This window comes from Mustelus asterias, chromosome 14 (assembly GCF_964213995.1).
Source record: "Mustelus asterias chromosome 14, sMusAst1.hap1.1, whole genome shotgun sequence".
Lineage (NCBI taxonomy): Eukaryota > Metazoa > Chordata > Chondrichthyes > Carcharhiniformes > Triakidae > Mustelus > Mustelus asterias.
The window spans coordinates 50,079,318-50,106,191 of record NC_135814.1 but is presented as its reverse complement, the minus strand read 5'-3'; the positions used below and the strand labels follow the sequence as shown (position 1 = coordinate 50,106,191).

The window sequence follows — 26,874 nt, the reverse complement described above, 5'->3', positions numbered from 1 at the left end:
TTTCCCCTCTCGTCATTTTGCCATTTATTTTAAATCTATCACCTTTGGTTATTCACCTACTTCCCAGAGAAAACAGGTTTTCCCTGCTTGGTCAATCAAAACTCCCTATAATTTTCAGTAGCTCCACTGGGTTTCCCATAAATATTCTCTGCTGTGAAAAAAATGATCCCAGCTTCTCTAATCTCTCCAACTAACTGAAGTCTCTCGTCCTTGGAATCATCCAAGTAAACCTCTTCCGTATCCTTTTGAAAGCATTCCTAAAGTTTGGTCTCCAGAATTGTCACATATTCCAGTTAAGTCTAGTTAGTGATTTGTAAAGTTTTGGCATGACTTTTATTGTCCCTGTTTAAATACTTTCTTAACTGTCGTGTCAACTTTCCTTCTGCATTCCAAGATTTGGGATGTGGCAAAATAGTTTTATTGGGCAACAATGCAGAAGTATTCATCAGGGTTTGAAGCAAGGCTGAGAGCAATGGTAGTGATCCCAACTTTTTATCCAGACATAAGTGCAAGGAACTGTTGTACAGTTACTTAAGTGAAGGTGTCCCTTACTGAATTGTGTGGATCATCATGAATCAACTACCCCAATAAATGCAAAACCTGATCTTCTTATCCATTTGAAATGGAAAATTGGGAGGGTATAAAAAGGGCTTGGACCAACATCGCTCACTTTGTGCCTCCTGTTGTTGTTAAAGGGATCAAAGGATATGGGGGGAAAGTGGGAACAGGTTACTGAGTTGGATGATCAGCCATGATCATAATGATTAGCTGGTTTGAAGGACCGAATGACCTACCCCTGCTCCTGTTTTCTATGTTTGTCTGTTTAAACATTTAGTCCATTTGCCTCTTGATTCAATAGATGGTTCTGCAAAGATTTGTACTGGGTCCTGGATTGAGGACTTTTTCTGCCAATGATTGAGGATAGTTCCCTTCTTCAAGTTCGATGGAAATGTGCATTTGCAATGTAAATTTCTATTCTCCATAACAGAATCATAGGATCTCTACAGTGCAGAAGGAGGCCATTCCACCATCGGGTCTGCACTGACAACAATCCCACCCAGGCTCGATCCCCATAATCCCACCTATTCACCCTACTAGTCCCCCGACACTAAGGGGCAATTTAGCAAGACCAATCCACCTAACCCGCACATTTTTGGACTGTGGGAGGAAACCGGAGCACCCAGAGGAAACCCATGCAGACACTGGGAGAATGTACAAACTCCACACAAACAGTGACCCATGCTGGGAATTGAACCCGGGTCCTTGGCGCTGTGAGGCAGAAGTGCTAACCACTGTGTCACCCTGCTGCCCAGGTGTTATAACCACGTGAAGAGGGGTAAAAATGACTCCCTTATACTACCCCTCCAGATCTGACTACAACAGGATTTCTTTGTGAAGTTAGAGACAATGTGCTTTGCCAATATGGCAGGAGACCAACAATGTACGCTTTCAGATTATAAAGAATTCATCAGACAGGCATTCCGAGTTTAAACAAAGAAAATAGGATAAGTTTATTGAAACTACTTCCCAAATTTAAAAAAAACTAGATAAATTGCAACCACCATTTGTACACCACATGCATTCCCTGGGCCCACACACACACACACAGACGCACACACACACACGCACACACACAGACGCACACACACAGATGATTGATTTTTTTACAGTTCGAAGAAGAAGATAAAATAAAGGAGGATACAATTAACTGTTCTTTAGCTGGTCCTGATCATTCTACATTGCAGCAGTTTTAGGTGGAATTTTCTCTATAGCGTACTGGGATGAGAAAATAGGCGTGCAACTCAGCGTCTGCACAGTGGCATTTCTCACCATATTGTGCAGAATCAATCTGCAGGTATGGCCCACACCGTCATGCTGGCGGGTGGGTGGGGGGTGGGTAGGGAGTGGGGGGTGGTGGGTGGGGTGCGGAAAAAATGACGCTACAATCTCCAATAAAAAGATTAGGAATCCCGTTGCCCCTGCCATGCACACGGAGACCCTCACACATGCAGAAGGGAAACCCCAACCCCACACGTACACGGGGGTGGGGGGGGGGGGGAGCTGCCCCTCCATAGACATGGGGAACTCCCCTCATGGATAAGGGGAAACCCCCCTCCCAATGGATCTCCCAGAGGGCCCCCCCCCCTTGACACTGCCCACTGGCACTGCTTCTTTGCAGTAGATGTCCCATCTCAGGACGCTTACTTTGCAAATCAGGGCATGACACTTTGGAAAGAAAGAAAGAGACCGCTTGTTTGCAGCCTTTTCTTTACAGTATTCTGATTTCTGATCTCTCTGGCTTGGTAAAAAGTTCTTAAAGTACTGCTGGCTGTGCTTTCCTGAGGAATTTGATTAATCCATGTCGACTGTTGTCATTGCGTGTGATCTTCCCTGACCCCTGCTGGTGGCATGATCAGGTTCATGGCCAGTGAGGGTGTGAACCTGGTTTCCATGAATTTAAATACATTTCAATATGATTAAGGGGCTTGATGCCATAGTGTCTGCCCATGATGTGTCCTCCCCTCAACAGTGTGATGTCATACTGGCATGAATCACGACTCATTTCCAAAAGCTACAATGAGTCATGATGACAACGCCAGAGGTGCCTGGAGGCCCTGGGGGTTGATCAGAGGTGCCTGGCGGCCCGGGAGATTGAGGGACAAGTCTGGACATTGCTGCTAGCACCCTAGCTGTACCCCTGGGGGGCACTGCTAGGGGCCACTGCCAAGTGGGCAGTGCCAAGCAGGCACATGAAAGGGAAGTGCCTTGGGGGATCTGGCAGGGGGTAACTCTCCTCCACTTGGGGGCATGCGTTTCCCCTTATGCGGGGTGGTGTTAGGTGAGAGCTCAAAAGATTGCGTGGAGGTGGAGGGGGAAGGGGGAAGGGGGAAGGGGGAGAGCCCCAATAAATGCAACGGGGTGAGGGGCGGTTGTTGCCCCGATGTTGGCATTGTGGTGCGGGGGTGCCCTGATGCTCGGGGCAGGGGAGAGGTCCAGATCTCCGTGGGGGGAAGGGGGGGCCTTAGATGTAACTTTGAGATCAGGGCACCCTTTGAAAAAGACACCCTGATCTCAGAATCCCGATTTGAGGTGGATGGCGCGCTGGTGTTTAGGCTCCGTCCCTCCAGCTGGCTGTGTGATCCTCGCCATCACTTTGAAATTGCCCAGAGTGCTGTTAATCAGGTGAGAAAAGGCACCTTGAAGCCAGAGGGTTTCACAGACCTTTCCTCACCTGATCCAACACTGTACAGTTTTTGTAGGTTTCCGCCCATTGTTTTTTCAGAGCAGGTATTTTGGATGTCTCATCACAAGAACAATTTTTCTAATGATGTTTTTATTTAGGATTTTCAACTTTATGTTCCGTATGATATGCAACACAGTTAAAAAAGTTAATCAGGATTTTCCACAGACATTGCACAGATTATACACATCAGGATCAACTAATTAAAAGTCGAGCATCAGGATAAAAGAAAGGATTAAAAAATGAGTAGTGCTCGAGTTCGAAAAATACAGCTGTTTCTGCGCTCACATTACATGACCCCTTGCAGTAACTGGGCGCGGCTCGATATGGCTCCAACAACAAAGGGTTAATTAACTAATTTAACTGTATACTAGATCCGACAGAATATGTGCACATGTCTACTCTCTTCTCCTCTCTGGCCCCAGTTGAAGGTCCTCCCCATCCCAGAATCCATGCCCTCGCTCCTGATTGGTCTGGCTTCCCACACAGCCACTCCATAGGGTCCTGGGAAAGTAGAAGCGTTGATGGGCTTTCTTAACTATAGCATCGGTATGGAGGGACCAGGACAGGCTGTTGGTGATCTGGACACCTAGAAACTTGAAGCTCTCGACCATTTCCACTTTGTCCTTGTTGATGTAGACAGGGGCATGTCCTCCACTTGTAAATGTTTTATTGCAACAAGTTGAACTAAATAAAAGGATATAAATTTGAAATCATTTTAAAAATAAAATTAAGGAGCAATTTCAAGGTTGTAGTTTTAAGGACCAAATGACTGCTGTAAGCTGCTGCAAAATGTCAGCTACACCCTTTAAATAGACACTTTTCATGGAGGAGGTGGCAGCTGCACACTTTTCTCTTTTGAAAAGGCCTCTATCCACTACATTTTTGTGCTGGGAAGACGGGGGCAGAAGGGAATCTGGCCCGTTGCCTCTGGAGGAAGACCCAAGGCAGTAACAGAGGCGGGAACATGGCAAGCCTCGCAGGCCTTCATTTACTGAGATATTGACCCAGGATTAAGAATGAATATCAGGCCCTCACACCTCCCAACCACCCTCCCCATGCCACCTCATATTTGCCCTGACCCATCCATGCCTCCTCATACTCCCTCCTTGCCTCATTAAATTCCCCGTACCCTCTCCACAAGAGGGTTCATGGAGGGACCAGGACAGGCTGTTGGTGATCTGGACACCAAGAAACTTGAAGGTCTCGACCATTTCCACTTTGTCCTCGTTGATGTAGACAGGGGCATGTCCTCCACTACGCTTCCTGAAGTCTTGTAAATGTTTCATTGCAACAACATTGCATCATTCTAGAACAGTTACCAAGGACTGGAAAGTAGCAAACATAACCCTGCCGTTTAAGAAAAGAGTAAATGGGAACTATTGGCCAGTTTGCCTAAGATCAGCAGTAGTCCTGGGGCCATGTCATTTGCTTCTGACATTGTTTTGAAGGGGTGTAGACTCCATACCATGACATGTCCATTGAGAGGATGCCAGGAAAGGTGGGACCTGCCATATTTGGATCTCCGCCTCATTTTTCTATGAATGCTGAGGAAAATCAGAAGGATTATGGAATTTTGGCCCCATTTTCTGTAGTCTGATGGGAGATTTGTATTTCCTTGGTCTGTAAGTCTGCCTGAAAAGAGATTTATTGGTATAAATACCAAGAGTTGCCTCTTTGAAGCCAAATTAAAACAGAATGGAAGACAGTCACTCAATGTTTGTCCTTGTTCAAATAACTTAGTGAATGGAAACACTGACTATGATTGCTGCACAAGGCAGACCTCCCCTTTTGCCTGTTCCTTCGGAATCAACTGCTAACTGATGAAAGATCATCATCAGCTGAAGATTGTTGCTGTTTTGAAAGATATTCATACTTTTACTATTCTTTACATGAACCCAATGGTTACTCATCATTCGAATTTGAATTGAGGCATGACTGTAGTGAAGAGAAAAGCCTATAGGTAGATTGAAGATGGTGATTATTCATTCTGTGATTCTCATCACTGAGCCCACAGCAGAGGACCCTGGCTCCAACTTCCCTCAACCAAATCCGCACAGACATGCCCATGGAAAACAAAACACTAAGCTGGCCATTCCAATATTTATGGGAAACATTTACTACCAGGCATCGCAGGAAGCCATCAAATGGATATTCAATCTAGACATTCCATTATAAGCTTTTACTTTCATATGCAAGTAATAGTATCCTTCCTATCACGATCAGTATTTCAGGCTGGCATTAGTTTTCTGGTAGCCCAATCAGTGTTTACACATTTGATTGCAAGATTCAGCACAATTTGGATTCCGTTTTCCCTTGTTCAGCTCCTATCTGAATCTGGATTGGTTTTTCTTTAAAGCTGCTTCTGACTTTAACGATGTGGAGATGCCGGCGTTGGACTGGGGTAAACACAGTAAGAAGTTTAACAACACCAGGTTAAAGTCCAACAGGTTTATTTGGTAGCAAAAGCCACACAAGCTTTCGAAAATAATTCGAAATAATTTCGAAAAAAGCTTCGAAAGCTTGTGTGGCTTTTGCTACCAAATAAACCTGTTGGACTTTAACCTGGTGTTGTTAAACTTCTTTCTGACTTTAACGGCAGGGATTCCCAGTTTGTATAATATGTGGAAGCTCTCCTACGAGCAGACCTCTGACTCTACGACCGGAATTTTCCCTCTCCGCCCGCCATGGGAATCAGAGCAGGCCAGGCGGGGACCATGGAAAGGTCTGTTGACCTTGGGCGAGATTTTCTGATTTCAAAGTGAGCGAGGCTGGAAATTCCCATCCTACAATACAGACTCTGCAATCACATCAACAAAGGAGCTCACCTTTAACATAGTAACTTTACACAAGTCACTTTACTGGACCATTATCAGACAAAGAAATTGCCACTGAGCCAAAGATGGAGATGTTAGGACAGGTGACATGAAGCTTGACCTCAGAGGTAGGCTTTAAGGAATGACTTCAAGGCGGAGAGGGCCCCGAGGGCTTAGAGCCTAGATAATTGAAGACTTGACTGTCAATGGTGAGATGAAAGAAGTTGAGGATGCAAAAGAGGCCAGAATTGGAGGAATGCAAAGATATCAAAGGGTTGTAGGGCTCGAGGAGATTATGGAGATAGGGAGGGTCAGACCCACAGGGGAGTTTGAATATGAAAATGAACATTTTTAATCAAGGTTTTTTGAGGCAAGGGCAAGATGCCCCCCGCTGTAGCATGTTTTCCAGCAACAAAGGCAGCTTGCCATTGCCCGCCAGCAATATCCCCTAGTCCTGCCAATTTCTATAGCAGTGTGCATGGCTTGCCCATCCTGCCGCCGGGAACCTGCACCTTTGGCGGCACCAGAAGGTCCCACCGACGGGAAGTGCCAGAAAATCCAGCCCCTTAAGGATTCATTGTATGACTTGGTGGGAGTTAGGAGGTGGACAGCAAAGTTTTGGAAGAATTCAAGTTTATGGGGGTGAGAATGGAAGGCCAGTCAGGAATACATCTGAACAGTCTGGAGTTCACACATTAGAATTCCTGAATAATCCAAGGCACTGACTGAGATGAGTGCTATTACGGAGGTTTGAGTAAGTGGTTTTGTTGATGGAAAGAATATCAATGGTCAGAAGCACAGTTCAGGGTTAAATAGACCCATAAATTGTGGTGGAAAAGTTATATATTATTAAGTAGGAATAGGCATTTTAAACTTTATGTAATTTTTGTGACATATTTGGAGTTGCTGTCAGATTAGCTAATGTTCATCATTTATGTTAGCTTGCCAGTTTGCCAATGTGTTTTCTAGCACATTTTTCACATCATTTATATGTTAAATATTAACAAAATGTTTCCTTCACATTGTCAGATTGAATAATTAACCATGGGAGATGTTAAGATTGCTCAAACTGCCACTCATATTTCCAAAACAACACTAACGTTGGAAAGACCTCAGGCTGACCCTTACCCTCCTGAAGCACCAGCGTTCACATTGCCTCCGAGAAATGTCCGGATTCCCATTGGTGGGACAGCCAGGTTTGATGGAAAGGTAGGAACGTTGCATTAAAACTACTCTGAAATACTGCTCACTATTGAATGTGCTAATAAAAAATCTTTTGAGGTGAGTGCAGGACTTTTTTGTATCTATATAGCACTTTTTATTATGCCCCAAACCACTTTACAGCCAATGTCGGAAACACAGCAGTTAACTTGCACACACAAGCTCCCACAAATAGCAATATGATAATGACCAGGTAATCTGTTTCAGCGATGTTGGTTGAGGAATAAAAATTGGCCAGAACTCTGGAAGAACTCCCCTGCTCTTCTTTGGAATTGTGCCATGGGATCTTTAAACGTTTAAAGTATATTTATTAGTCACAAATAAGGCTTACATTAACACTGCAATGAAGTTACTGTGGAATTCCCCTAGTCGCCACACTCTGGCACCTGTTTGGGTCAATGTACCTAACCAGCACGTCTTTCAGTCTGTGGGGGGGAAACCGGAGCACCCGGAGGAAACCCACGCAGGCACGGGGAGAAAGTGCAAACTCCATGTAGACAGTGACCCAAGCCGGGAATCGAACCCGGGTCCCTGGCACTGTGAGGCAGCAGTGCTAACCACTCCACTGTGCCACCCGCTTACGTTCACCATAGGGCAGATCTCAGTTTAACATCTCATCCATAAAGGGGCACCTGCAACACACCCTCAGCACTGCACTAGAGTGTTAGCCTAGATTTTGTGCTCAAGTCTTTGGAGTGAGACATGGATCCACAACCTGCTGACCCTGAGATGAGAGCAGTGCCAACTGAACCACAGCTGACACCAAATAAGTAAAACAGTTTTGCTCAAATGTTGAAAACAAATTAAGAGCTACTTTCTTGTAAAAGTATGTCTTTATAGAGAAGGATTTAAAAATGTACAAATGACTTGACATCTGTAAGGGGTCACAAGTTCAAGGTAAGGGGGGCAAGGTTCAATACAGATATGTGGGGGACGTATTTTACACAGAGGGTGGTGGGGGCCTGGAATGCACTACCAAGCAAGGTGGTTGAGGCAGACATGCTAGGATCATTTAAGACTTATCTAGATAGCCACATGAACAGACTGGGAATAGAGGGATACAAACGGATGGTCTAGTTAGGAACACATGATAGGTGCAGGCTTGGAGGGCCGAAGGGCCTGTTCCTGTGCTGTATTGTTCTTTGTTCTGGCACGAGAGAGCAAAATAAAACAAATGTACTCTATTTTTATCTGTTTGTATTTGATGGCAGCTGATGCGTGGAGCAGATAAAGCATGGCATTTTAAAAATGTAATTAGCTGGCAAGCTAATTCTTGCAGATTCCTTGTCTCAGACTGTAAGGTAATGAACTTAAAAGGGTTAGAAAAGTCTTCTTCTAATAAAATTTAGGAAACTGTAGTGTACTTAAGGTAAATAAAATGTGCACCATCCAAAGACTGCAGAACTGCCTCCTACAGATTAGTTGCTGACTGAGGGTGAGCATTGGGTTATATAGCTGTCAATTAAATAATGAGGCCTCTATCAGGTCTGACAGAAGAAAGAGTCAAATGCTTTTTAGTTGTCATCAGGAACTCAGGGCTTGATTTTAACTCACTCTGCCCGGCAGGTATGGGCAGTTGGTCATTTAAAAATAACACTGCTGTGATTACTGCTCTATTCCTAAGGCGTTTGTTCATTCTCGCCTGCCATGGTTTTGCTCGGAGCCTTCACTGGAGCAGACTGGACTTCCATTAAAGTATTTAAATTGGGGTCAATAGACCCAAATATTCACTATGGGAAAGATAATACACACAAAATAGAGATTTGAAAGGCCAAAGCAGCTAATCAGGTTAAATTGTGAAATAATAATAGTTATAAAATACAATAGCTTGGATGAATTCTATGGAATATAAATATTTATGTGCATTTCATCAGTGCTGTCTCCAGTTCTACCTCTGGAGGTAAAATATGCTCTTGGAATTAAACTGCTATGTTTCCTTGTAGTCCTTAAAAACAGGACATTTGGGAGGACATGGGGGAGCGATGGCCTAGTGGTGTTATTGCCAGACTATTAATCTAGAAACTCAGCTAATGTTCTGGAGACCTGGGTTCGAATCCCACCATGACAGATGGTGGAATTTGAATTCAATAAAAAATATCTGGAATTAAGAATCTACTGATGACCATGAAACCATTGTCAATTGTCAGGAAAACCCATCTGGTTCATTAATGTTCTTTAAGGAAGGAAATCTGCCATCCTTACCTGGTCTGGCCTAGATGTGACTCCAGAGCCACAGCAATGTGATTGATTCTCAACTGCCTTCGGGCAACTAGGGATGGGCAATAAATGCTGGCCAGCCAGCAACGCCCATGTCCCATGAATGAATGTAAAAAAAAATCCTTGCTTCATGGTTCTTCAGCTATGCAGTTACATGTAGAATATCTGTAGCCAAACAGGCATCCCTTTAGCAATAACTGAAGAGTTTGCAGGTAGTGCCAGTCCTTATCTGCCTTTCAGGGTGGTGTTGAAATCCCAGATACACTTCAAGTTATGGTGGCTGTCCAGGGGAAATCTTGGAGCTTGTGTACAGATAATAGTCAATACTAGCTTATCTGTCAGCATCATAGTTCATGTTGCTGTAAATGCTAGCCTCTCGAAGATGGGGCATGTACCCACACAGCTTAAGAAATTATATCATACATTTACAAGAATTAACAATGAGAACCATACAGTACTAGACACTTACTGGAAGGCATGATCTTCTAGTAAGCCTCTAGTGTGCAGTATATCTGATTACAATTTAGATGTTTAGTCTGGAAAACTCAATGTGATTTCAGAGCAAATGCAGATAATTCTTTTGTAGGTACACAGTTGCACAATAAGTGATTTCCATCAAATAGAGGTTATGGCAAATCCATATCTAGAAATGTCAGTCCTAGTTTAAACAAGACAATTGCAAAAAAATCAAAGCACAGTGGCATGTTTCACATTATATAGTATACAGAATTTAACTATATCCTGCCTATTTAAATGAATTTAACTGGGATGTGCTGTTCTAAAGCAGATAATTAAATAGGATTTACTCTTAGGAAATTCTGTGCAATGACGCTGATTCTAATATATAAACTTCACCTTTGTTGATTTTGTCAAAATTCTGCAAGATTATAAGGAAAGTTTTGTTAATATAAGTAATACTGCACTAAAACAATTCTGTGAGCAATGACACATTTTATTTTTGATTCACTGAGAATGTTAGTATTTATAAAAAGAATATTTTAACGGTAAACTAAAATACTGCATTATTGGCAAGTTTGCTATTCTCACTGTTTTGGAACTGGGCAGAAAAATTATGTACTTGACGGATTAAAGCATGAATTTAGCCACATGTCATCATGGCAAAAAGGCAGTGCTGAACCCGAACTTACCGCTAGTGGGAATGTCTCAGCAGTTTTACCGTGGGCAGCCTCCTAATTGGCATAATGAGGGCCGGGATGGCAGTCCAATCAGATAACTGGCAGGTCTGAAGTCTCAGCAGTGCCAGCAGAAGAGGTGGGCAGTGTTAGCCTACTGGATGGCAGGGAATTGCCTAGACTTCTTTCTCCCTTGAGCTCACTCTCCATTATGCCTTTGCCTTCCTCGTTCCTCACTATCTGGCATACCTGTGCTTGTTTGTCTCCTTCCCGGCTGCCATATTGCTTTTCACATTTTGAAGTGTTTTGGCCTTTGCTTTGTCCACCCTGCTGTAGTGGAAATTGAATAATTTACTTTGCCAATCCTCTTTATTACGTTGTACAGACCACTGAACCTGTCTTTCAACGGTTCACCTGTATTGGCAGTAACACTTGGTCCCCTCGCTTAAATTTCCAGGCCTTGAAATGTTTATCTGCTTGCCTTTTCATAAATTGCTGTGGTGCTTTAAGGTATACTTGAATCACAGCACAGGCTCTTGTGAGCAATGTACAGAACATGGAGACATGTAAATCTAATAACCAAAAGAGAAAACGCTGGAAAATCTCAGCAGGTCTGGCAGCATCTGTAAGGAGAGAAAAGAGCTGATGTTTCGAGTCCAGATGACCCTTTGTCAAAGCTAAAAGGCATAAAAAGTGGGAGATATTTATACTGCAGGGTGAGGGAATGAAAGATGAGTCATAGCCACAGAAACCAGGGGAAAAGACTGCTAATGACAGTCCACAGAGAGAATAAAGGGTATGAATGGCCAAACGGCAGAAGCAAAAAGGTGGAGGGGGTGGGGAGGTGGAATGGATGGGACAGAGGTAAAATTTAGAACACCACACCACTGAACATCAAGCCATTATCTCCAACCGTCACCAACCTCATTTCCTCCGGATGCCTTCCCCCCACAGCTTCCAACCTCATAGTCTCCCAACCCCGGACAGCTCGCTTCTACCTACTTCCCAAAATCCACAAAAAGGACTGTCCTGGTAGGCCCATTGTGTCAACATGCTCCTGCCCCACTGGACTTATTTCCTCTTACCTTGACTCCATCTTCACTCCCTTGGTCCATTCCCTGCCCCCCTACATCCGGGATTCCTCTGATGCCCTGCGTCATATTGACAGCTTCCAGTTCGCAGGCCCTAACTGCTTCCTATTCACCATGGATATGGAATCTCTCTACATCTCCATCCCACACCAGGACGGCCTGAGAGCTCTTTGCTTCTTTCTGAAAAGAGGCCTGAACAATTCCCATCCACCACCACTTTCCTCTGCCTGGCTGAACTATCTCTCAACAACTTCTCCTTTAACTCATCCCACTTTCTCCAAATCAAAGGAGTAGCAATGGGTACCTGTATGGGTCTTAGCTACACTTGTCTTTTTATGGAGTATGTGGAACATTCCTTGTTCCAGGCCTACCCAGGTCCCCTTCCACAACTCCTTTACCATTACATCAATGACTATTTTGGTGCCACTTTATGCTCTCGTCCAGATCTCGAAAAATTCGTCAACTTCGCTTCCAGTTTCCACCCCTCCAATGCCTTCACCAGGTCCATCTCAGACACTTCCCTTCCCTCCCTTAACCCTTCTGTCTCCATTTCCGGCAATAGACTATCTACCAATATCCATTACAAGCCCACTGACTCCCACAGCTATCTGGACTACAGCTCTTCACACCCTACATCCTGTAAGGACTCCATCCATTTCTCTCAGCTCCTTTGCCTCCGTCGCATTTGTTCCGATGATGCCACTTTCCAAAGTGGTGCTTCTAATATGTGCTCCTTTTTCCTCAACCGTGGATCTACAGTTGTTCGACAGGGCCCTCAACAGCATGCAGTCCATCTCCTGTGCCACGACCCTCACCCCCTCCCGTCCCTCCCAGAACAAGGATAGAGTCCCCCTTGTTCTCACATTTCACCCCGCCAGCCTCCACATGCAAAGCATAATCCTCCGCCATTTTCACCAACCCCAGCGTGATGCCACCACTAAACACATCTTCCCTTCACTCCGGCTGTCAGCATTCCACAGAGACCATTCCCTCCGGGATAACCTTGTCCACTCCTCCACTATACCCAACACCTCTCCCATCACTCATGGCACCTTTCCATGCAATCACAGAAGGTGTTACACCTGTCCCTTTACCTCTTCTATGCTTACCATCCAAGGTCCAAAACACTCATTCCAGGTTAAGCAGCGTTTCACTTGCACCTCTTTCAATTTGATGTATTGCATTCGCTGCTCCCAGTGTGGCCTCCTCTATATCGGAGAGACCAAGCGTAGACTGAGTGATCGCTTTGCTGAGCACCGTCGGTCTGTGCACAATAATCAGGACCCTGACCTTCCGGTTGCTTGCCATTGCAACACACGATCCTGCTCCCATGTCCACATGTCTGTCCTTGGCCTGCTGCAATGTTCCAGTGAAGCTCAACGCAAACTGGAGGAACAGCATCTCATCTTCCGGCTAGGCACATTACAACCTTCCGGTCTCAACATCGAATTCAACAACTTCAGATGATTTGCTCGACTCCACCCCGACCCCTTTGTTTTCATTCTATTTTATTTAATTTTTTACTGTCCTCTATCTTTTATTTCTTCATTGTCTTTCTTCATTTTTCTTCACCCCCCCTACTTTTTCCCCCTACCCTTACATTTTCTCCCCCTTTACTTCTCCTTTTCTAAATTTTACCACTGTCCCACCCATTCCCCTCCCCCGCCTCCCCCAACATCTTCATTTTAGCTTCTCTGCCGTTTGGCCATTCACATCCTTTATTCTCTCTGTGGACAGCCATTAGCAGTTTTTTCCCCTGGTTTCTGTGGCTATGACTCATCTTTCATTCCCTCACCCTGCAGTATAAATATCTCCCAGTTTCTATGCTGTTTAGCTTTGCCAAAGGGTCGTCTGGACTCAAAACATCAGACCTGCTGAGATTTTCCAGCATTTTCTCTTTTGGTTTCAGATTTCAGCATCCGCAGTAATTTGCTTTTATATTATGTAAGCCTAATAAGGAAGTCTCTTCCCTTTGTCCAAAAAACTTGTCCTTGATTAGCTTAAGATTACCTTAAAGCTCAAGTCCATTAACTAATTCAAAGAAGCTGAAGTTGGGGGACTCATTTGGTGAGTCCCTGGTAACATATAGGTGGAATCTCAGCACTTTATCCCGTTATGGGGTTACTCATGGCAGCGGGCACTGACCTTTGCCTTTAAGATCTGGTGGTCCTGTAGCAAAGCCCCTTCTGATAATGGGCCATAAACTGAGGACTTTGGTTGCGTTATTCCCAGGTCACTCATGATCTGCTGCCATCAGACTTTTGAATGGACTTACCTTGCATTAAGTTGATCTTTCTCTACACCCTAGCCATGACTGTAACACTACATTCTGCACTCTCTCCTTTCCTTCTCTATGAACGGTATGTTTTGTCTGTATAGCACGCAAGAAACAATACTTTTCGCTGTTTACTAATACATATGACAATAAATCAAATCAAAACTTTCTGAAAAATACAGGACATAAAATTTGTGCCCTGATCCAATTGGATCTCAGTCGGCAGCCCATATCTGATAGAGAATTGAATGGGCTCCTCAACCACTCAGATAGTTTTCAGGGGAATAATCTTTGGAAATTGGGTAGCCATGTCCATGATGGTGAGAAGATAGTGGTAGTCCCTCTTTTGTCTTTGACATGGGCTCCTCACAGCTTCCCCAATTCCCTGCTGAATGGTTCCCCAAAAGCCAGCATGGATATTAGTGGAGATGGTTTTATTGCAGGTTAGGGCATCCGCAAGGCATACAAGGCTACGGGCCAAGTGCTGGAAAATGGAATTAAAATAGTTAGGTGGTTTGTCTTTGACCGGTGCAGACGCAATGGACCAAATGGCCTTTTTCTGTGCTGCATACCTCTATGACTGTATAAATTTTGAAGAAAAGGTTTAGACAGCCAGATTGCAGTCATCTTTTTGCAGTGCCATTCCAGCCTCCTCTGACAGAGCTTGTTTGGCCATGGACTGGGTCACCATTTAGTTGGGGAAAAGGCCAGGAACCTTCTCCTTTAACTGCTCAATCTCCCTGACCTCATTTAGCCTGTATAAGACTACTGCAAATACAGCCACCTTAGCTCCCACCAGGTCAATACCGAAGAGCAGCTTGATCCCATTCACAGGCAAACTCGGGACAATTGCTATGGTAAACGGTCCTGAAAGAAGGTCGCATCGTGACGTAGTCAGTACAGGTACAGGTATACATCTCCCTCCATTACTTTTCCCCAGCACTTTTTCAGTCATTGCATTCATGGGTTGCGAGGTCCTGCCTTTCCAAGCAAGAGGGATTGTCTGGCCCCTGTATTCCTAAGTGGGACTATAAGTGGCACAGTGGTTAGTACTGCTGCCTCATAGTGCCAGGGACCTGGGTTTGATTCCCGGCTTGGTTCACTCACTGTCTGTGCAGAGTGTGCACATTCTCTCCTTGTCTGCGTGGGTTTCCTTCAGGTGCTCCCACAGTCTGAAAAATGTGCTGGTGAGGTGCATTGGCCATGCTAAATTCTCCCTCAGTGTACCCGAACAGGTGCCGGACTGTGGCGACTGGGGGATTTTCACAGTAACTTCATTGCAGTAAGCCTACTTGTTAATGTAAACCTACTTGTGACACTAATAAATAAACTTTTACTTGCCTTATTTGAGAGGTATTATGTCACTTTCCCTTTAAATACAAAATCCAGGTAACATAGAACATAGAACAGTACAGCACAGAACAGGCCCTTCGGCCCACGATGTTGTGCCGAGCTTTATCTGAAACCAAGATCACCTTCAGGAATTCTCTTAAATCCTACTATACTCACAGCTGTAGATTTACAGGGATTTACTACCACGGTTGGAGGCACAGCCCTGTCTGCTGCCTTTTCTGGCAGGGCCCCTTTGCCTGCACCAGTCTGGATTATTTTCCCTTTAATTTCCAGAAGTCAGCTTTGTTACAGTGGAAACACGTAGGCTTTTGGGCATCACTCCTGTTCTCAGCATCTTTCTTTTCAGCCTGAGGAGGATCCCCTGTATTTCCATTTTTACTTATCCATGGCTGCCTATTCTCCTATCACTCTCCCAGTTTTCATTCTTTTCAGCTTTTTAGAAAGGTGTTGCCTTGGGATGAACATTTGTGGACCAGCTTGTAACGGGAAATGCCCACAGGAAAGGGAGAATTAGTTTTTGAATTCCTCGGGAAGAATCATATCCCTGATGTTTTTATAAGTGAGATTTATCACAAGTGCTCCTATCCATTGATCAAAGCAAGTTACTTCATCCTTTCAAACTCAATGAAAGTTTGCTTGGGCTGCTTCCAGGAAGTTCAGCATTTCTGGCAGTGCTCCTCCAGTAGCAGCTCATACACAAACAGGATAGCACTTTTTGTCCTCCAGTTTGATGAATCCTCATTGGACAATAGGAAATAAACCTAAAGAGCTTTGCCTGTAAATCTGCTTTTCCATATAATTGTCCAAGCCTCCACTGGCGCTTCAACCTGATTGCAAGCTTTTCAAATGAGACAAAAAATACTTCTACATTTTCCTCATTAAACCTTGGTAAAGATTAAGGGCTCAATGCTCGATCCTGAGTTCAGGTTATTTACCTCGTTCGTGGCATTCACACTGCGTACAGCCACGCTTTCTCTGCTCAGTCCCATCTGCTTTAGTTCCCAGTCAGTTTGTGTCTTTAACTCATATTCAAACTTTGACTTCTCTTTCTCTTTACTGGAACTCTTCCTCCTCCTTTCTTTCTTGCCCCTCGCTTTCCTCTTTGTCTTTTCTCTCCTGCCTTTCTCTTTCTTTTTCTTGTAGCTCTGGTTTCTGATGCACCAGCTGTATCTTTGCTAATGCTCATCTGCATGTTTCAGACTCCATGTCTACTTCCTGGTCTTCAAGTTCAATTTAAAAACCATTAGCTAAAAGTTTGAAGAATTTCAGACTTCCTAGCATTTGGATATACAATAAATTCCACATGCCGAGCTACAATCCATAACTCTTCAATAGATCTTTTAAACTGTCCTAAGTTACTTCATTCTGTTCTTTGTAAGTAGCCTCAGATGTGGATACGTTTTGTATTCTGTAATGTAAACCACAAAGAAACCTGTGCAGATGTTTTTAAATATTTCTCTGGAACAAATTGATGTTCCATTTCAATTTCTCCTGTCTGTGGGTCTGATTGTGGACACAGCTTCCAAATTGCTGTTACAGTTAGGTGAGAAGTAGCTGAATAGCTCCTCTTTCCTTCTATTCGGCACAATGGTTAGCACTGCTGCCTCACAGCGCCAGGGACACGGGTTCGATTCCCAGCTTGGGTCACTGCCTGTGTGCAGTTTGCACGTTCTCCCGGTGTCTGCGTGCGTTTCCCCCGGGTGCTCCGGTTTCATCCCACAGTCCAAAGATGTGCGGGTTAGGTGGATTGGCCATGCTAAATTGCCCCTTAGTGTCAGGGGACTAGCTGGGGTAAATACATGGGGTTATGGAGATAGGGCCTGGGTGGGATTGTGGTCGGTGCAGACTCGATGGGCTGAATGGCCTCCTTCTGTGCTGTAGGATTCTATGATTCTATGATTTTTATTCCTTGGTTAACTGCAGCAGGAATTTGCTTGCCAATTCAGTGTGTTTAACTGTTTAAGTGATTGTAAGTTTTAAAAGAAGTTTTACAACTTTATCAGTACTTCTTTCATCGTCACCCCTCTCTTCGTTTGCGACATCCTCAGTGACATTCAGTCTTTCGGAGACAAAGGTAACTTTTTTGACAGGACTTAATCGGGCAGGACAACTTGGAACTTCATTATACTTAACATCCAAGCTAAATTAAAATAAAACATTCCAACTCTTCACATACACGTACATTCAAAAGTTGACACACACTCACTGCAATAAGTTACAATATGGGAGGGTGGGTTAAATGGTCAAGAGTCCACAAAAAGCCAATATGTGGATTCTGTAGATCGATGGAAGGTTTCAGGCAGGGCACAACCGCTTTTCCAGATACTGTGTTGAGAAGATTTAAAGATGTTTATGGATGATTTCAGTCTCTTCCCCTGAAGTTAACAGCTGCTGAGTTGATTTTCTTTTAGACACTGCCTGTGGTGTTGGCTGGTCAAAACTAGGCAGGGCACAAGCTTGCAGGATGGTTGGAGAGAGAGAATATCAACTCAGGTTCTTTCTGGTCTCACTCTCTGACCTCACTCTGACTGGTCTGGAAAGAAAGAGTTTCGTAATATGCAAAGAGGGTTAACTTGCTTGTCACATGACCTCCTGTCGCAAATTGGCCAGTTACCCGAACATGGACATAGTAAGCTGATTCCAACTCCATTGTTTAAAGTTTATTAGATTATGGTCGGTGGATTTCCTTTCTCACAGTAAGAAGTCTCACAACACCAGGTTAAAGTCCAACAGGTTTATTTGGTAGCAAATACCATAAGCTGCTCCTTCGTCAGATGGAGTGGAAGGAGCAGCGCTCCGAAAGCTTATGGTATTTGCTACCAAATAAACCTGTGTCTGCGTGGGTTTCCTCCGGGTCTTCCAGTTTCCTCCCACAGTCCAAAGATGTGCAGGTTAGGTTGATTGGCCATGCTAAATTAACCCTAGTATCATGGGGATTAGCAGGGTAAATCTGAGGGATTATGGGACCGGGGACTGGTTGGGATTGTGGTCGGTGCAGACTCGATGGGCTGAATGACCTTCGTCTGCACTGTAGGGATTCTATGCTTCTATGACTTTGTCTAATGACTTGGTTCACAGATCCATTAGAGCAGACATTGATCATGAAATCCAGCATTGATTTCAGTGCGCCAGTGCAGCCATTGGAACAGAATGTTTAAAGCCCTAGACCTCAAATCCAGTACCACGCTCATGGTCTACAGAGCAGCCTAGGTCCCCGCTCTTCTGTATGCATCAGAAACATGGACAATGTACAGCAGACATCCCAAATTCCTGGAGGGATATCATCAATGTTGCCCCTGCAAAATCCTGGAAATCCACTGGCAGGATAGGTGTACCAATGTGAGCATCCTCTCCCAGGTCAATATCCCCAGTATCAAGGCACTGGTCAGGCTCAACCAGCTGTGATGGGCGGGCCACATTGTCTGCATGCCCAACAGAAGACTCCCGAAACAAGTGCTCTACTCCAAGCTCTGCAATGGCAAACAATCACCAGAAAGGTAGAGGAAACGCTAAATGGAACATCCCCATCGATATGTGAAAATCGCTTGCCTTAGAACGCACAAACTGGAGAGGAAACATCCACAAAGGCGCCAATTGCCTCGCGCGCCACTAGATGGAGCACATGGAGATCAAACGTAAACAGCAGAGAGCGCAGAATCCAGAGCGTCCCACCCATCCGTCTCAACAAACATCACCTGCCAAACCCGTGGCAGAGTCAGGATTGGACTATTCAGCCACCGCAGAACCCACCTCCCTGGAGTGGAAGCAAGTCATCCCCGACCCTGAGGGACTGCCAAAGAAGAAAGAAGAAGTCCACAGCCAGCTGGATAGTCAACTTATGTCTAGATGCTTTGTGAATGGTTCAGGAGATCGCTCATACACACTCTTCTCACTAGATTCTCTCTTGTGAGTTACTTCTAGAAACCCAGCCCGATTATACTGGAATGTAATTTACAGGGTCCAAAGTTCTTAATGTTCAGACATCTTAAAAGAGCTGCAGTTTGTCACTGAAGTTACATTGTTTGGTCTTTAAAAATTCAGCCAGTTGCTTCAGTCCACTAAACTACAAACATTGAGGGTGATTCTCCAAAAAGAATTCTAAGTGTCAAATTTGCATAAAAACTGGAGTTTTAATGCAAATTCCCATTGTTTTTTTCAGTGGGATTTTCAAAATGAATCTCCCACACTCTGTGCACTGCAGAGTGCACTAGTGTGATTCACGTGAAAAATCAGTGGGTGGGGCCTATTCCCGCTGGAGAGGCCGGCAGCATAGCACCGATCTGTCAGCACTGAAGCTGGCGCATGCACAGTAGCCTCGCACTGCCAGCCTCCCGATCGCTGGCCAGCTCAATCACTGGCCAACCCCGCAACGCTGTCCCTCTAGTCCCCCCACAGCCCAATCGCTGGCCACCCAAACATGTCCAGGCCAGCCTCGACCCCGCCCGGCCTGCCTCAATCTGCACCCCCCCAGGTAGTTCCGATCTCCTGATTCTGCCCCGAGCCTCCTGGCAGGCTGACCCTGCCCCCACCCCGATGGGCAGCCCCGATCGCTGGCCTCCCTCCCTCTCTCACCACCGAGTTGCAGAGTGGCAGTGGGACCATTCCACCCCCACCGATCTCCCCCCCCCACAGAGGCCCTGATCCCTCAGACCCTGCCCCCTTAGCACTGCCTGATGCCTAGTGGGCAGAGTCAAGGTGCCTCTTGGGCAGTGCTGGGGGCCAGGTTGGCACGGACAAGGAGGCAATGCCCAGGGGGTAGATGCCCTATACCCCTGACCCTCTGGAGGGCCTCGATGGCCCCCCCTTCACTCCAGCAGGGTCGGGCCACCAACTTCCTGCAAGTGGGGAACTGTTGTAAACCCCGCTGGAGTGAAACACTCCGGGGGGAGGGGAAGAGGCTAGCGGGCCCGGATAGTCCATGCCTCTGCTGTGAATTGTGGACACCATTTTGGTAAAATACAAACAGAAGCTTTCCTTTACCCACCCAAATATGTCTGGACCAGTCTCGACCCCGCTCGGCCTGCCTCGATCTCCATCCTCCTGGTAGTCCCGATCTCCTGATTCCACCCCCCGCCCCCCAGCCCCGATCCTCCCGGCAGGCCGACCTACAGAATCAGGTTATCTCAGATTGATCAGTTGGGCCTGTGGGCTGACGAATGACAGATGGAGTTTAATTTAGATAAATGCGAGGGTGATGCATTTTGGTAGATTGAACCAGGGCAGGACCTACTCAGTTAACGGTAGGGCGTTGGGGAGAGTTATAGAGCAAAGAGATCGAGGGGTACATGTTCATAGTTCATTGAAAGTGGAGTCACAGGTAGACAGAGTGGTGAAGAAGGCATTCAGCATGCTTGGTTTCATTGGTCAGAACATTGAATATAGGAGTTGGGGCATCTTGTTGAAGTTGGTACAAGACGTTAAGGCCACACTTGGAATACTGTATACAGTTCTGGTCACCCTATTATAGAAAGGATATTATTAAACTAGAAAGAGTGCAGAAAAGATTTACTAGATGCTACCGGGACTTGATGGTTTGAGTTTTAAGGAGAGGCTGGATAGACTGGGACTTTTATCTCTGGACCATAGAAGGCTGAGGGGTGATCTTATAGAGGTCTATAAAATAATGAGGGGCATAGATCAGCTAGCTAGTCAATATCTTTTTCCAAAGGTAGGGGAGTCTAAAACTAGAGGGCCTAAGTTTAAGGTGAGAGGGGAGAGATACAAAAGGGTCCAGAGGGGCAACTTTTTCACACAGCAGGTGGTGAATGTCTGGAACAAGCTGCCAGAGGAGTAGTAGAAGCGGGTACAATTTTCTCTTTTAAAAAGTGTTTAGACAGTTACATGGGTAAGATGGCTATCGAGGGATATGGGCCAAGCATGGGAAATTGGGACAAGCTTAATCGTTAAAAATAGGGGTGGCATGGCCAAGTTGGGCTGAAGGGCCTGTTTCCGTGCTGTGAACCTCTATGACTCTATGACACATCTGAAGCAGGTGTAACTTTATTTGCATACTCAACTTTGGCTTGTTTTAAGGCAAATTCCACTGTTGGTTGCCTTGGGGGATAAAACAACATTAAAAAACACCGTAGTAAAGGAAACTAAGTACTCACCATTATCATCATCGTATCCGGTCCTAAGATCTCTGACTTCACAGCTGATTCTGACCTCTAAGCGCCCCCACCTCCCCCGCCCCTGCCCTGGCCTGGTTCCAGCTGCCTTGTCCCCACCCACCCCAACCATGAGAGCACTGTCAATACCCCAACAGTATTCCAGAGCTTTGCAATCTTCCTACCAATTCTCCAACAAATCCCGATCATGGATTATAAGGCCCACTTCTTCCCTCTCCGGACTGCAGTGATCCAATCCAATAATTTAACTGGAAACTAGATCACAAACCAGTTTGGGCTGCCATTGCAGACCCAAAATCTGGGACCCCCTCATGCCTCCGCATTTATATTAAGGCACCCAATAATAAACATGCCTGAATTTCTGAGTTCAGCACAGATGTATTTTGTATTTTTGGAAGACTCCACCACATGCTTGGTTGTCTTGTTTAAAATGTAACCTTTGTGGGCAACTCTGTACAAATACAGCGCTTAGTGGAAGCCAGTTTAGCTTTTGCCTGTATTTATTATAACGTTATAGGACAACTTCTCCTGTAGTTTAAAATTATAAAGCATTATAATAAGTATAGGTAAAGGAATTATAAAGCATAATATTTATGTAGAGACTAAAAAGATTTAGTACTGATCATTAATCACATCATTTATTTGATTAAATAGCAGTTGGATATATTAGTAGGAACAGTGTTAGGATTTTAATTAGAAACACTAGTCATCTTTTGAAAGATGAATGTTAAGATCCCTGATATTACTCACGAGTGTAACTGGACAAGCTGTATATAGTGAAAGTCAGTGTACAAATGTTAGCAGTAAATCCTGAAATTCTATCAGACAGAACTAGGGTTTAACAGATGTGTTTTATTTCTGGAGACGAGATTTTATATCCTCGTTATGCTTGAGTTGCCTCAGACTTTTCATTAAATTATACTTTGTGTTTAATTTATTTTATCCTTAAGACATTCCGCTGCACGTGTTTAAGGGAGTACAGTTGTGTCGACAGGCCAGAGGTCGAGTATGTTGACATGTTTGTGAGGGAATTTGTAATTTGAGGAATCCTTTGATTCATCCCGTTATGTTTTGTTTCAATTAGAACAACTGGCACCATGTTGAATTATAAAAAATGGTCCCAAAATACTTCTGTTGATTGCATGTCTTGTGCGGTGGAATGGTGAAATGGCATTTTCAGCCCTGCATCTTAGTGCAACAATCATTTCTCCTCTGTTTCTGTTCCTGAATTGATGTGCCTCAGTACAAAAAGGCCGTTTGGGCCTCTTTCCATCAAAATCCTGGAGAATTCCATGCCTTTTTTGGGGAATCAGTTCATCCCTGATCCCTAGGAAGTCTGTTCTCCTTAAGCTCTTCAAGGAAAGAGCACAACAGCACACTTACATTTTGAACAAAATAGGCACATATTGTTGTTGCATTTTAACAGAGGCTGCAGCAGAACTAGAGAATAGAATTCATAAAGCCTAGTGCTTATATTTAGTATTGGACAGCATGCAAGAAATTTTTCTTTTGGCAATTTATTAATTATTAATTACTGCAAATTAACATCTCTGGCATTGAAAATTAAAAGTTTTGGGGGTGATCTTACTGGCTTGTTATGCTGGTCAATCAGCATGGTGAGCCGGTAAGATTGCGAAAGAGGCGAAAAATCAGGTTCACGCCGGGGAAGGGTGCGAGGCTGATTTAAATATTTAAATCTTCATTTGAATGTTATTAGTGAGCCCGGAATGTAATTGCCCAGGCTCACTTGCCTTAACGGCCTCATCGGTGGAGGTCCTCACCGCAAGGATCATGTATGGTCCCCAGCAACGGGGACCTGGCGTGATGGCCTCACTGGTGGGACCGGAGACCATTAAGGCCCCTAGGTGGTTGGGGGCCATGCCCCCTGGGCAGTGTCAACCTGGCACTGCCAGCCTTGCACCGTCAGACTGGCACCCTGGCACTGCCAGACTGGCACATAGGCAGTGCCCACCAGGCATCCTGGCACTGCTCACTGGACACCAGGCAAGGCTGAGGGGCAGGGCCTAAGAGGAGGGGTGGGACCTGAAGGGGAGGCAGTGCGAGTGGGGGGGTGCAATCGGAGTGTGGGAGAGTGGGGTAGTGACAATCTTGCAGTGCACTGTGTACTCTTGACACTGTGCACTGGGAGATCAGGCGCATGTGCAATAGTGCCCCCTAGCAGCCAGCAGCTAGCTTTCTGGCACGAATAGACTCTGTCCACACCCCCTACTGGTGAGAAACACAGTTTGTCTCCTTTTTTTAAATGAGATTTTTTTCCATAAGATTTGATTTTTTTCTCTCACTGACAAGACGGATCTGAAACTCTCCCCTTTTTTGCTCGTTTAGTACTTAGAATCTTTTTTGTAAGATCGCCCCCTTTGAGCTGCATTTCTTCAGGTCATAATTGTGGTTGGGTAATTTAAAAGTGTGTAATGTAAAATCAAAATCACTTTGTTTTAACTATTCCTTTCTGTCTCCTTGTACTATATCTTTTAACCCTCTCTTTCTTCTGCTCTCTTTCGTTTCTCTTTCTGTACCTGATTTGACATTTAATTCACCCACGCTACGTTCCCTTTTCAGCCCTTGTACCATTTATTTCTCATTTCTCCAAGTGATAGAAAGGGAGAAACATGCACTCTCTAGCCAATAACGTTTCTCTGAAATGCCCAGATCTCGCATGCTGGTTTTCTTCACTACAAGATAGTAAGAGTTTCTATGGATGTTTATAAAGGAAAAGAGAGTGAGTGTTAGTCCTCCCAGGTCTATGCTGCTCCTAATTTGTATGCGTGTATGTGTTGTTAATTTGTTACCATTCAATTATGGAGCATTTAGGCAATTGTCAGGACCAGAATTATTTTTTAAGTCAAATGGATGTCTAGCATATATAGAAGCTAATTTCCACCCTCAACGGTCTCTAAAACCACAGTAAAATGTCTCTGGTTTCTCAATAAAAATTTCACACATTAGAAGATGAGATTCTAAAACATTCACTTACACAGAGTTGAAATTGGGCCCAAATTTGTCTCTGCAGATGCCACACACTTACTTGATTTTTAAAAAATTAAATAATTCCTAAAAATAAAACTTAAACAGCAACTGCATGCAACAAGATGCACTTACAAATTACCTGGTTTAGCCAACTTCATCTTTAAAACGAGGTTAAACCTGAACAGCAATATTAGGGGAAGGCAGCATCAAATGAACTTTCTCAGTGACTTTTCATCAGGACTGGGATGAGTTCGAAATGTAATAGCTTTCAAGCAAGTAAGAGAGGAAAGATGGAATCAGAACAAATGGGAAGATCTGTATTAGGTGGAAAACAGGAAAGATTAAATTACAAAAATGTTGGTGGAATGGTCATGGAATGAGTAATAAAACAATAAAAATAAAAGATATATCTAAAGGATGTGTGAATGACAGAATAATGAACAGCTGCCATTCAAGAAACAAATGCAAGATTAAGACCAAACCTTGCAAAGAAATGGCAACAAAATGGGGGCAGAAATTACAGTCTGAATTGTTGAATTCAATGTCAGGTCCTGTTGTGAAGTGCATATTCGAAAGGTGAGATGTTGTTCCTCGTGCTTACTTTGAACTTCGCTGGGACACCGCAGGAAAATTCAACATGAGACTAACTTGGTGAATTAAAATGACAAGTGGCCAGAAACTGGGGGTCATGCTTGAGAACTGAACCTAACTCAGTTTCTCTTTCCAAAGACACTGGCCGGAATTTTACCGTCCCGCCCGCTCGGAGTGAGCGAGGGGCGGACGATGGAAAGGCGGGATTTTACTGTTTTGGGAAGAGCGAGGCCCTAAAATCCTACCCACTGTCTGACCTCCTGAATAATTTCAGCATTTTTTGTTTTCATTTTAGATTTCCAGGATCTGTACTGTTTTGCTTTAAATTAGGGGAATTATTGGTTCAGTGAGGTTGCTGCATTTCGGACGTTGGAACACAAAGTGAGCAGAATAAGGTGTATCTGTTGCCCCTCGTGCTTAAAGTAAAAGCTGTTGCCACTCATCAACAACCACAGTGAGGAATAATTCATCTTTCTTTCAGGTCAGAGGACGTCCAGAACCTCACATGACATGGTACAAGAATGGACAGCTTGTTCCAAAGAGCGATCGGTACTTTACTGAACAAAGTACACGTGGAACTTTCAGCTTAGTCATTAAAGAAGTGCAAAAGGAAGATGCTGGAAAGTACACATGTGAAACTGCCAATGTTGGTGGTGTTCGCCAAGTAACTGTGGAGTTAACTGTACAAGGTATGTGCACGTGATTAATCTGGTAGAATAATGATTGTGACTCATTATACAGCAAGCAAAGTGAAAACAGAGGATGAATTCTTTGCAAGCTGTGAGCTTTCCTACGTTAGTACTGCAGAATGGACTTCCCCATCACCCACATCTTCCTTTCTATTTTACTTACTCTCGATATGAATATGCTCAATAATAATACACATGTATAATTGTAAACTTTGCACATAGTATGTGCCTGTACTGCGTGCGTCATCGAAAGTCTTAGTAGGAAATGGGAAAGCTTCAATGGTCATGCAAAAGTATATGAAAGACAGAAAAATTATGATTGACTCATGTTTCCATCTGAAAAAGAATGAGCCACTAGCTTTAAGGGAATTGTTCTTTCTCATATGACCATTATCTCATAGAATCATAGAATCTCTACAATGCAGAAGGAGGCCATTCACCTTTTGTCCTTAGAGACTTAGGAACAGGAATAAAACATGTGGTCCCTTGGGTCTGTTCCACCAAACAACAAGATCATCATTGACCTGTGGCCTAACTGGACATACCTGCCTTTGCAGCTATACACCCACTTCTAGAATCATGGAATCACTACAGTGCAGACGGAGGCCATTCGGCCCATTGAGCCTGTACCGACAATAATCCCACCCAGGCCATCCCCGTAACCCCACGTATTTACCCTGCTAATCCCCCTGACACAAATTGGCAAATTAGCATGGCCAACCAACCTAATCTACACATCTTTGGTAGGAAACTGGAGCACCTGAAAGAAACCTATGCAGATATGGTCAGAACGTGCAAACTCCATACAGACAGTGATCCGAGGCTGGAATTGAACCTGGTTCCCTGTCGCTGTGAGACAGCAGTGCTAAGCAGTGTACCACCATGCTGTCCTGTAGAAATAACAATGATAGCATTGTTTTAAAAATATCAATCAACAACTACCAAAGCAATCAATCAAATTCTTCAAACTATTTTTCCTCTTCCAGTGTCAAACTGCGGGAATCACGTGGAGATGAAAATAATTAAACTTCTTACCATCTAAGAGAGCTCTCATTCATACACACTTGAATTTGAAAATGGCACTCATTCACAAAATGCATTCAAAGATTTTAAATCCACTCAAATGGTCAA

General features: G+C 44.4%; 1 protein-coding gene across 1 annotated transcript in view; it reads left to right on the top strand.

Moving 5' to 3' along the window:
• mylkb (myosin light chain kinase b) overlaps positions 1-26,874 on the top strand; it is a 341,548-nt gene that overhangs the window by 102,271 nt on the left and 212,403 nt on the right. The window contains exons 3-4 of the mRNA XM_078228351.1: positions 7,087-7,266; positions 25,536-25,743. Of these exons, the coding sequence (XP_078084477.1) occupies positions 7,102-7,266; positions 25,536-25,743 (373 nt within the window). The 5' untranslated portion in view covers positions 7,087-7,101. The remainder of the gene's footprint in view (positions 1-7,086; positions 7,267-25,535; positions 25,744-26,874) is intronic.